Consider the following 12828-nt stretch of genomic DNA (forward strand, 5'->3'; position numbering starts at 1 on the left):
CTAGATTGGCTGGTATTAACAACGGAGAATTCAAGTTTCGAGGCTCAACCGAGCGAAATTGTGTAACCATAGCAAAACCACAGAGACTTGATAAAAACATGATCATAGTTAATTTAATGCCTCGACTTCAATGCCTCGTTGGCCGCTGGATATCAGTTGAATTTGTTAGCTACAGCTGAAATGTGATCTAGAAGCATATTACGACTTAGGTAGAATAAATTCATTGTTGCCTTATAAATGTAGTCAAGCAAACACGATGTAATTGAAACGATGTGTATTCCAGATAAAATAATAAATATATTCTAGTATAATATAATACAACATTAATATATAATTAGCTATATGTAAACCTACTTACACATTATTTACATTAAAGATAGCTATTCACTAATTTAGTTAATCATCCGGCAGTGCTCGTTACTATTGGTTTCTATTTAATAAAATACTTAATTATGTAACGGCTATTTACAATAATCTACCACGAAAAGAAGATCGTAAGAAAACCAAAAAACATTTAGGTTCGACTTTGCGATGAAAAGAAAAAAATAGATTAACACTACAATTATTATACAGAAGGCAATGAAACTATAATAGCCATAGTAGATATATCCCTATCGGAAGATAGATTATTGAAAATGGCCGTGATATACGCTTACATAAAAACTATTATGCGCCATGTAATCTCTGAAGTGTTTTGTCTTTTTCACTCATATACAGTTTGAAAGTGACAGCACTATGTAATTAATCAGAGCTTACACGACGTTTACTAGTAAGACGGTAGTTGGATATTTTCAACAAATCAACAATTTATTAAAATTTGTAACAAAGATGCTTACTTCGAGTATTATTCACGCCAAATTTGACAATTTATAACTGACTAGCTGACCCGCGCAACTTCGCTTGCGTCACATAAGAGAGAATGGTTAAAAATTTTCCCCGTTTTTGTAACATTTTTTACCGTTACTCTGCTCCTATTGGCCGTAGCGTGATGATATAATATAGCCTTCCTCGATAAATGGACTATCTAACACTGAAAGAATTTTTCAAATTGGACCAGTAGTTCCTGAGATTAGCGCGTTCAAACAAACAAACGAACTCTTCAGCTTTATTATATAAGTATAGATTTTAAGACCCGATACTATGTTTCATATAATCAGCCATTAAACCTTACAAGTGAAAGTGAATTCACAGAGATTGAGACAGTTTTGATAATTATATTAGAAGAATGTCGTTCTATAGACCACATTTTGTTAGTTTAAGCCGTAAGTTGAACTCAATGAGAGTTTCACCAGTAAATTTTGGAAAATGTGCGCACAATGTAATAGAAAAATAAATAAAACAAAAACAAACAATTAGACTGTATATTCGCTTATAGATGAAAATCTCACACTACCCTCATTTGCACAATGAAAATAAAATAAAACTTAAAGCTTTTGTTAACAAAATAGCAATATATTGTACACTAAGTAAACTTAAATAAAATAAAATCAATCACTCCGTAACTAGGATAGTTTACATAGAACACAACAAAATAAGACAAAAAAATGGAATGATACTTATGTATCACAAAAAGGGCATTCAATTAACTGTAACTTAGCACTAAAATAGCACTTATTTATCATAACATTTAAGTCCTTCTCAAACGCTGCAAATTAAAATTTTAGCAAAACCAGTCAGTTAGGCTCAGCTCACACCGGGACGGACGCGAAGACGACCAAAAGAAACACATTGCGTCGTAATAATGTGAGCTGAACCTAAGATTTCGTAAAAAGGAAAGCAGTTTTCAGATTTCATGGCATTATTATTCTAAATCAATTTTCTAAAAAACAATACAATGAAATGTAAAAACTCTCTGAATCGAAATATCGTGCAATGCGTCGTGTGTGTAAGAAAAAAATTTTTAATTGCTCCATTTGAGAAAGACCAAGACACAAAACAGAGATAATAACATACAAAGCCAAAGTTAAATTACAACATTTTAATCTCTGTAACCGACAATTGTAAATATCAACCATTTTGCTAGTCCGTCATCAATAAAAACATTAAACAATTATTGTTTTTAACGATATATAGTTCACACAGTGAGGCAAGACCTCTGTAGTCGTAAAGTCACACGTCTCTAACTCAGAAAAACCAGTTTATTCAAGCCCTGCGTCATTAGCCGCGTAGTGACTGACTGAGCAGCCTCGCGAAGCAATATCTAGGTCTCTTTTCTTTCAGATCGAAATGAGCGGGACTGAGATATTGCCTCGCGAGGCTGCTCGATCACTCAGTACGCGGCTATTGTCCAGACTGTGACGCACGACTTGAAGGACGCCCTTAGGCATGTGCCACAATCTTCCAATTACCCTGATAATAAATCATTCTTTTATTCACAAAGCCCATACCTCACTGCGCTTACTTGATCTGCGTGTAAGTACTCTTAATCCATTCTCTTAAAATCGTGTAACAATGAAAAGTTTTTTAACTTTTAACTTAATATATGTTATGTACAAATTCAACTCCTACATGTCTATGGGTCTGACCAGCTAAAATAATTCAACAGTTCTGTAACGCCTGAAATAAAATCACTGGTTAAAAGTTTTGTAGACGGCAGTTGACAACTGTCGTCGGGTTTCGATAAGTCAACGATGCACCAAGTGTTATTCCTTCGTCAAAATTTACTCTTCAAAGAGTACACATTATGTTATTTCCTACTACTCTTTTTAGAAATCTTCTTCGACCTGGTCAGATCTTCCTCATCCATTTTCATATAATGAGACTGTATATGCGCTAGCAACTTTTTTTCCCTAGAGAAATTTTCACCACACATGTTGCACGGATATTTTTCTTTGTCTTTTTCCTTAGACTCAGAGGGCCGAGGAAGAACGGACGATGAAGTCGATATCTGTGACTCTTGAATAATATTGTCAGTGGGGAGAACGTAAGACGGTTGCAGAAGCGGATCTACATTGATAAATGTAAAGAAACCGGTATCTTTCGGTGGGGCCACGTCTTCCAAAGTGACTGTATATGGCTCTTTCATATCAGGGTCTTCTCGCGCCTCATTTTTCGATTTCCTCGGTCGTTTCTTGGGTACTTCCACGTCAACGGCTTTAGCTTTCGTTGATATCAATAATTTACTAGGATTACCAGTCTGAACTATCGTATAAGACTGTTTCTTCATGGCCGGGGTTGTGAATGTCACAGGCGCTTCAGGGACGGGCGGTTCGTACAGTCTTGAGTTATGAGCCGTTTGGAAAAGCCCCACCGGATATGGCTGTGATTGATCATCCACATCTATCACGTCCGGACTTGGTGGCTTAAGGAGTGAACGACTATTTGACGCACCTACATTACTTACTATTTCATCCGATTTTCGTTTTTTACTACTTTTCTTGGATTCCGTCGGTGGTAATTGACTACTGACCGCTGCTTGTGCAGCCGAATTGTCTTCTACTAAAGTGAACATGTTGTTTGGGCCGGGTACTAATTTGAAACGACCATTAAGGTTGGGTAAAGATGGAAAATGAACAGATGGCGTAGCTGCGACTGGTGGATCTATGCTAGGAGCCTCAGCCGGTGCTTGTGATTTATTCGAATCAGAATCTTGAAACCGTCTCGTTTTACTAGCAGGTCCAATTTTAGGTCGAGGCTTAATTTTAGGCGGAGGTTCATAATTTTCTTCTTGCGCTTCACTACTCGCAAGTTTTTCGCTTTCAGACTTCTTGACTTTTTCTGTGAGAGACTTTTTCATATCACTATCTATTTTGATATATTTAACAGTGGGTACTCTAGGTGGTTCCGGAGCTGGTATAGTCTTAGGTAAATCGAGTTTAGGACCACCATTTTTGGCACAATTGTGAGATTCAACAACTTCTTTTTTGAGGAAATTTCTATTACACAATTTACACTGAAATAATGTTCCTACACCATTCACTTTAATCATACTGATATGGTCCATGATGTTGAAAGGTTTTTTGGGTTCTTCTATCTTTTCTTCCTCACTCTCACTTTCTTGGTTAGCAGTAGGAGCTGGGTCATCATAATCAAAGCTTAACTGATTTATATTCTGTGTTTTAGTCCCAGAGACTTTCTTTCCATTATTAGTCTTTGATTTTGATGCCTCTGCTTCAGCTGCTTCTTCATGGGTTTTAAGTGTTGCATCATTATCTGGCTTTGTTGATTCTGCTTTTTTACTCACTATATCAGGTCTGGATCTAGTGACTTTACTCACGTTTTTCTCATGTGACAATCTACTTTGTCTAGGCTTTAATTCATCAAAATCCTCTGATTTTGGTTCAACTTTGAAATCCCTTTGTAATGCTAATAATTCTTTATTCATTGTGACTTTTTTTACTTCAGGAACCGTCTCGTCTTCAAGATCTGGACTTGTAGGGATGGCTTTAATGCCTTCCATAGCTTTTTTAATTAAAGCATCACAGATATCATCATTAGACATATTAGTTTTATTTAATTTCTCTTCCCATAGTTTCTTGGCCATTTTAGCTTTTGGAACAAAAGTGCCAGTCTTACCTATTGCGTTGCGAAGACTCTCCTGCGTTTTGATACACTTCTGTATAAATTCAAACAGTTCTTCTAGTTTTGCTGAACACCGAAAGCAAATTTTATGTGGGAGGTCATCATTTTCTGTAACCTGTAATGAAATTAAAATTATTTTCTTATAAAAATGTACCTGATTTTTTTTTATTTTTGTTATTTCCTATTGGAAGAATGGAGTGGAAAGTAAATGTTCACACGGAATAGGTTTCAAAACTCAGGATCTATAGGTTTATTATATGCCATTGCAATTTGAGTTAAAGTCAGTGGAATTTCTCGACTGCTTATTAAGTCATACTTGTTCACTTCTTTTTTAAATTGAGACACAAATAAAATTTCTTATTTGACAAATAGAATATTTGGTATACAAATCAGTCCCATTACCATTTCTATCACACAAATTACTTTTCTCTTGAATATCCCTTATCAACAACTGTTAAACTACCATATTGTATTTAAGTTGTTACCATATTGTATGTAAGCATGATAAGTTGTCACAGACAATCATATACAGGCATTAGTTATTATGAATTAACAATTAGAGAATATAGGTGGATGGCCACTTGGAATGCAACTATATCTCAGTCAGATATCATCAAAAATTATCTTCATTTCCCTCATAGACTTAGCTTATACTGCTAACATTACTCAAGGATCTGTCATGTTTAACAGTCCATTATTCCTTAATTAGAATAGTTACTTTGTCACATTTCAGGGACCTATTTATTACATATTGTCATTTTAAGTAGGTATGGATAGAAGAAAAACTATGCACAGCTTTTTAGTCCTACTTTATAATAAATTCTGGCACGGAAATCGGGTCGAGTTCGAAAGTGGACCTTAAAAGTAGTATTCTTAAGTGTATAATACATTTAATGCAAACGTGTGTTTGTGAAGTAGAAGTAATAATCAAATAGAATCTTACACTAAAGGGCATCAGCTCGTCTATCTTCTTGGCGATAACTTTTTCGGAATCAAAGATGTTCAGAAAAGGTCCATCTTTACTCTCGCATAGTCGGCAAACTTTTAGAAATACAGGCATTAAAGGCGGTGTAGCTGCACTATAAGCTGCTGCAATAACTTCGTTACTTATTTCATCAAAAGAAGTTACAGTTTTAGTCACTTGTTTTCCTTTATTTTTAATCTTTTTCTTGGCCATTTTGATGAACAAAAAATGTATTAATCAATGTGATTTTACAGCGCCCACAGTTTACTGATACTTCAGGGGTTTTGGTGTGGAGTTCTGCCTATGATAGGCATTAGGTATCAATTACTATATTTAGATAATTATAAAGAAACTTTACACATTCGTAATATTGTTGTAAAGAACAAGAACAACATGGCTGGCTGGCCAAAGGAACTGTCATTAACAACACATAATGACCACAGACTACAAGTTCATACATACTTTTTTTGTAAACAAAATTAGAGAATGAGTTTAAATCACTTCTAGTTAATGACGTGAATTCTCTATGCATTTAAAGAATTTAATGACCTTTGACTAACTTGAATGATAAGAAGTACGATAAGAAGAAGAACGAATTTACGTATTTCTTTATTAAAGTGTTTCCAACTATTTTGATGTTACAAAACAGATATAAACAGTACCTACTGTACGTGGAAAATACAGAGCTATACAACGATAAAACGTGAGACTTCATGCTGTTAAATATTTTTATTGGGAAATGTTAAAATGTGTGATAATTTCTAGTTTAAAGTATTGAAACAAAAGAAACACCTACTTGGCCGTATTCACCTCATGAACTTGGTATAACACGTCTATGAATCACCTTTACAGTCCATAGTTTTTTTAGGCAAGGCAATTTAAATTTACGCCTAATTCATTAAAAAGATCGGCACTTTTGACACAACATAAATGCTTATTCAAGTATTAAAGTGTCTTTTTTATTACAGCAACTGAAACAGAGGGCTAATTTAAAATCGTTTAAATCATATCGAAAATAGACCGTTCAATCACTACTTTCCCAACACTAGCAGATATTTCGTGAATGGTAACATTCAGATTGCCTACGTCCGCCATCTTGAATTTAGTATTGTGCCAGTCGGGGGGGCGGTGACATATTTTTACCCGTCATCGTCGTAATTTTGTGAATTTGTTGGAAAAAAGCGAAAATAAGTGTCGTTATATCGTGTAAATAGTTTATGTCAGGACTGAACGTGAGGATGGCGGGTCAGACTATAAACGATAGGCTCTTAGCCGCCCGCCACAGCATCGCCGGGCAGGGTTTAGCCAAATCCGTTTGCAAAGCCACCACCGAAGAAATGATAGCACCTAAAAAGAAACATTTAGATTGTAAGTACTGTTATGGTAAATGTATCCGTTAGAACCTTATCCTAGCTATACTTGAGTTTTTTTCGCTCGATAATCATGACGACGTCGCCACAGCGACTCGACCAATGGTCGATAACATTTCTACGATATTGGATGTAATCCGTGACGACCGCATTCAAGTTCATAGAACGGGTATTCTGTGTCTTTAAAACAATGATATGATAAATGTAATAGGATTCACATTCAAAATGTTGAAACATTTTTACATAATGTGCGCTCTCACGATTCTGTTGCTTGACACACATTACTTACGTTATGTCATGTTATACTGGATATCGTGCTTGTAAAAAGAAAGAAAATATAACTACCCACCTACGTATTGATTTTATGTAAGAACCTATCCAACTAGTGCTCTATTACTTCTTATTTTTTTTGTAACAGCATAATGCAATTAGCGTCGTATTTTTTATCATTCGATGCGTAAACCTAAGATATTTTATTAGGCGCGTTTATCACGCTTATCAGATTTTATTAACAGTACCCTACCACCTGAGAAAGTACAATAAAAATCGATAGGTTTCTTTTTTCATCAAATTTATTCTTCAATTTATTTACGTAAAAATACAACAGATAATTAAAAAACCATTCATAACTTTCTCTATTCACATATTCTTAACCTTACTAGGGTTCATTATACACTATGAAAGTCAGACATATGAATAACAAACAAGTGTATGACTGATTGCTTTATCAGTGTTAAGTCAGCTGTTATCACACTTAATTACATGTATATTTTATATAAAAAGCCGACAGACTATGTGTTCTGTATTTTTTATACACTGCCAGTAAAAAGATATAAATACTAGTGTTGTGGGTATACATTATCAGCAATTCTGTTAACCACAACAGCTAAGCTCAAAGGTTGTGGTAGGTTTATGTAGTAGTGCAATGAATAAGATTCATATTGGACTGTCTAACAATTATCTCTAAATAAATATGTAAATTTTTACACCCTATCTTTATGATACAGAAATAAAAATAGACTAAAAAACAAGTTTAAAATTACAAGAAACTACTTGATGTATTACATACTGGTGTAAACATGGCTGTATAGGAAATTCAGAAGAAAAAAAAGAATGAGAGAAGCAAAAATAGCATAGCAGCTCCACATTATTTAAAAAAAAAATTAAAATGCCATAAGTGTGATCAGTGCAATAATTTCACTATTGATTATAAAAAAAGTATTTTCTTCACTTATTAGCTTGTATTTGTTTTAAAGATGTGGACTAAAATAAACTTTTATGATTGATAACAGTGGTTATCTGATAAGAAGCTTATCAAGTATCATTATATTCTATGACACCATGACTTTTACTTAATAGTAGGTAGGTAGATACATTACACATACAGTATGTGTAAGAGATAACACTAAATAATTAGTTTTATATTTATGTTCCTGACTATTAATCTTAATTTCTATTTTTTGTCTCTGTCTATTTACCTACTAATATTATGACTTAAAATATGAAATCAACTTGTATTTTTGGGTACACCTTGAATCTATCAAACTATGTGCCTTTGTTAATTATTTTGTTATTTTACAAATATTACAAAATAATTATCACACACTCAAACGGTGAAGGAAAACATCATGAGGAAACCTTGCAACCCTAAAAATTTGTTTAAAACATTTATTGAGGGCATGCAAAGTCCCCAACCCGCACTTGGCCAGCGTGGTGGACTCAAGGCCTAACCCCTCCCTCATTACGGGAGGAGACCCTTGCCCAGCAGTGGGACATTAATGGGTTAAATTTATTTATTTATTATTTATTTTGTTATTTAATATTTGTGTTTCTACTGTCTAGGTAGGTATAACATATAAACCATAAGATAAAGTAGGAACCAACATATTACATACTTGGAAGCTGTTATTATTTAACCTCATATTTATAATTCCTACATTAACATTTTTATGGTCAAATACATGAGTCATGTTATAACATTTTGTCTGGTTGACAGCCATGTGGTTTTATCTAACATTATCTGTGTGTCTGTTTGTCTGTCTGTAACTTAGTGATAAAAAACACTACCCACCTAGTTTCCATGGGGATAGGTATTCTACAAAATACCAGCATAACACCAAAAGTTCTACTGTTTTTTTAGAAACATCCTTACAAATTTCCTTTCTTTTTAACCCGTTACTGTCCCACTGCTTGGCAAGGGTCTCCTCAGTAACTAGGAACTTCTTTTGCAATGTACAAATTTCAAAAACATTGTACATTGGGGTACACAAACTGTTGGGAGCATTATCTAAATTTACCAATTGTGGTACCTAACTAATGAAAAAATATAATGTTTCTATATTTTGTAACATTATTTTTGTTTTAGAAGGAACTTATTTTTATTTATAGCATCACACCTGTTATACTCAAAGGTCAAATACACCCACAATCCTCATTGTGCCATTTACAAGGTAGTCCTATGTAATAAGGGGTGAATGTTTTGCGAAATATCAGTCATGCATTATTCAAATGAATTGTTTCATTTAAAAAGACAACTCTAGCACTAAGTATCGCTGTTATGTAGCAGGGAACTTTACAAGCACAAAAACAGCTATTGGTGGATTGCACAAATATTTCCATGTGGTAATCGAACCTATGACCTCCCATGCACTGGTATTGGCGTGGCAACCACTTTCACCACTTTATCATGGTGGCCGTTGATAGACATTATATTTCTTCTACTCATACCTGCTAGGACACTAATGAATGATTCATGTTCTTAGAACTCTCATTATACATGCAATACAATTGTTCTATTAAAGGGAATTGCTATATGCAAAAGTTTATGCTAATTCTAATTGGAGCTGTTAGAAATACCAGTGATAAATTCACAACGTATATGGACATATGGATTGACATTTGGTATTTAATTACATAGATGATTCATTAGTATTATAAATTGTAGTGTTGATGATTATTTCTGTAATTCCAAATTGGGTAGGTACAATGAAAATTAGATGACTTTTTAATTCAGATGATGATTCAGAAAATCATAACATAATATCAAAAATATTTGACATTTATAATGTTAGCAAAAAATAGATAAATAAGCAGTCACAGATAAGACTCCAATTATACATATCAAAATTGGCTTATTCATTACTTTCCATTTCATAGAGATTTCCTACTAAAAGGGGTATCCTTATATCAATGTACTAAATATTCTTTACCCATAACTGTCCACTACTGGACTCAGAATGGGAATGGTAAAGCATTACTGCATCAGACTATAAGTTGTGATTGTTTATGGTCTAAAACAGACATATGTCAACTAACTTCCACCTGTAACTTAGCAAGTACATGTAAAAAGATTTATTGAGAAAAAGTATCCAATGTGTTAACCCAGGTTATAAATTACTCATCATAATCTGTTCAGTTGTTTAAACTTGACAAATGTTGAACATTATACATAAATATAATTTTGTGTTCACACATTGCTCATATTAGTTTCCAATTGGATTCCAATTGTAGTAATATATTTGTTTACAAGTCCTACTTTAGCTGTAGGTAAAGGAAGGAAAATATATTTGTTAATAAATAACAATATTAGTTTACAGCCTATTAACTCTTGAAGTGATCCATATAATAATTAAAGTTTACTAGTTATGAATAATGCAAGGAAGTAAGGAAGTTGTAATAAAACAGTTATTAAAAGATTTTCAATGTGACATACTAAAATACCCAACATTATTCATAGTTTAGTAATAAACTAACTTTTGGACTTATAGAACTTATTTATTTATTTAACGTTGTATAAGATCAGTCAGTCTCTGACCACGGCCAGTGTAACCTGTGCTGAAACGTCAGGTGTTCTAAGTTAGAATGCGTGTTCGCGTTAATTCTTATAATAAAGGGTAATTTAGGGGAATGCTAGAAAGTCCATAAAAGGTTGGAAACCTCTAGAACTTCGGCTGAGTAGGTGGGTAGTTATAGAAAAAAACGCAAATAGAACTTTGTTCTCCAACACATTGATATGATGTTTCTATCTGAACAACAATGTAGTCTATCTGTCGGGACTTTAATTGTTGTGATTGTAGTGAAATATGATAAAACAGGACAGGGCCTTTCCTGTGCAGCTCTCGTATCGTGTCGTGATAATGATGTACTCGTGTAATTAGAGAATATCGTTTCAATTCTATATTTATGATGTTACGAATGTTCTTCCCCTGTTTTAATTATGAGACATTTGTATTTTATTTTGAATAAATTCATTGATTGATAGATATTGTCCATATTGTTTATTACTGTGCCACTGCTGGGTTTCTCCCGAAATGAGGGGAGGGATGGATTAAATCTTGAGTCCATATTGGTATTGTAATGTTTTCTGCGTTTCAATATACTGACTTGCAGACAGGTAGCAATTTACCATCAATTTCGCTGGGCACTTTTCCAAATGTTTCTGTGTTCGTCGATAATTTCATTTTCTTTTTAATGCAATCGTTTCTTGACATGGTAGCTTCAAATGATTTTAGGATAGATTGAAAATCCACCATTAAAATATTTAGGGTAAAAGTTTTTTTTTGTAGAATTAATTTTTTCGTTGTTTTCTTAAAGTTAAGAAACCATAAAGCGTTCTGATGTTCCCATTCATAAGCCGGCTGTTATAAAACGACGATTTTTAAGAGCTACCGATTTCCACCGGCTCCAGCCAAGCTATCTTTTCTTAGCTATTTGTACCATATAATGGTGAGGTCAGACGTCCTATAATGCTCTTCATCTATACATGCGTTGATATCACGCCGCAACATTTAGTCCAACCAATATGAAAAACTATTGGTCCTTGATTCTCAATAGAAACAAACAGTCGTGAGATCTCCTATCAACACTTGACATTATTAGCGCGTATTATAATTTAAATATGCATGTTTTTATGTTATGCTAAAAGGTCGGTGCATTAAGGTCAATATGTATGGGAAAACTAGAATGTTGCATTCATTAAAGTTATTCGATGCGAGATAATTATGTTGCATCTGTATGCCATTTAATAAAAAACTTAAACTTGTTTTTTGTCTCTTATACTATCGAACCGATTCTATCAATCATTTTTTAATTTAAGAATTGAATTACTTATTTTTCTTATTGGTAAACTTTACACAGTATAATTTTTTAGTTAAAAATTTAAGCTATGATATTAGGGGTTCATTGTTTTTTAACCAAGAGTAAAAAAAGCTGAATCTTCCCTGAATAACAGGTTTATACTTTTTTATGTCAAGAAATTGTTATAAGGTCCCATAATTCACCAATGAAGGTCGCAGGCAGAAGCTACCTTATCCTTCTATCTGGAACTGTCAAGCGTACATGAAAAAAAATATTTTGTCGTATTTCCACATGGTAATAGGCAATAGCTACAGGCTATCTAACACCACGCTAAGACCTAAGGGAGTAGTAATCCTCTTGAAAATGAAACTTTAATTTTCTATTTCTGTTGTTATGGACATCATTCCATGCATTTTTCTTTTAGCGTTAGCACCAGTACCCGTATAGCACTTGATTCTTTCACGTACATTCATCTCGTTATAAATGATGGCCGGATGCACGTGCTATGCATGTGACCTCTTTGAAGGACGTGAAGGATGGAGTGTAATAATTGTGGCCAATACATGGAACTTTTCATGATAAAAATCTCGTGACCAGTCATGGAACAACAGGGGAATGAATTATTTTTTATAATATTACTTGTTTTTACTTGACTTCTCTTGCGTGCAATTTGTTTTGGGAGCAAAAAGCTGACAAATAGACAATTGGGCTGATAGGTTACTTTCGTATTTTCAATCTTGGAGGTCTACAATTTACAATCATTGAGCTCTATAATTTTTTTCTCGGACAATAAATCGACAAGAAGTTTAAATACCATCAACAACTACCTAATAGTTATTGCAGAAGCCGAAAGACTAAGATGCCAACCGAGAATCCGCAGGCCGTAATTATTCATAC

At 33.7% G+C, this 12828-nt stretch overlaps 2 protein-coding genes across 2 annotated transcripts in view; one reads left to right on the forward strand and one right to left on the reverse strand.

The window, feature by feature from the left end:
* Nucleotides 1-1347: 1347 nt before the first annotated feature.
* On the reverse strand, nucleotides 1348-5907 carry LOC142982166 (uncharacterized). Its single transcript, XM_076128546.1, has 2 exons — nucleotides 5465-5907; nucleotides 1348-4636 (listed from the first exon to the last, which is right to left on the reverse strand). The coding sequence occupies exons 1-2, from the start codon at nucleotides 5696-5698 to the stop codon at nucleotides 2687-2689; spliced, it is 2184 nt and encodes a 727-aa protein (XP_075984661.1). The 5' UTR covers nucleotides 5699-5907; the 3' UTR covers nucleotides 1348-2686.
* A 672-nt stretch (nucleotides 5908-6579) lies between these two features.
* Nucleotides 6580-12828, forward strand: part of lap (phosphatidylinositol-binding clathrin assembly protein lap) — a 55684-nt gene continuing 49435 nt past the window's right edge. Inside the window, exon 1 of the mRNA XM_076128724.1 lies at nucleotides 6580-6853. Within this exon, the coding sequence (XP_075984839.1) occupies nucleotides 6703-6853 (151 nt within the window). The 5' untranslated portion in view covers nucleotides 6580-6702. The remainder of the gene's footprint in view (nucleotides 6854-12828) is intronic.

The sequence above is a fragment of the Anticarsia gemmatalis genome, chromosome 21, assembly GCF_050436995.1.
Source record: "Anticarsia gemmatalis isolate Benzon Research Colony breed Stoneville strain chromosome 21, ilAntGemm2 primary, whole genome shotgun sequence".
NCBI classification, from domain to species: domain Eukaryota; kingdom Metazoa; phylum Arthropoda; class Insecta; order Lepidoptera; family Erebidae; genus Anticarsia; species Anticarsia gemmatalis.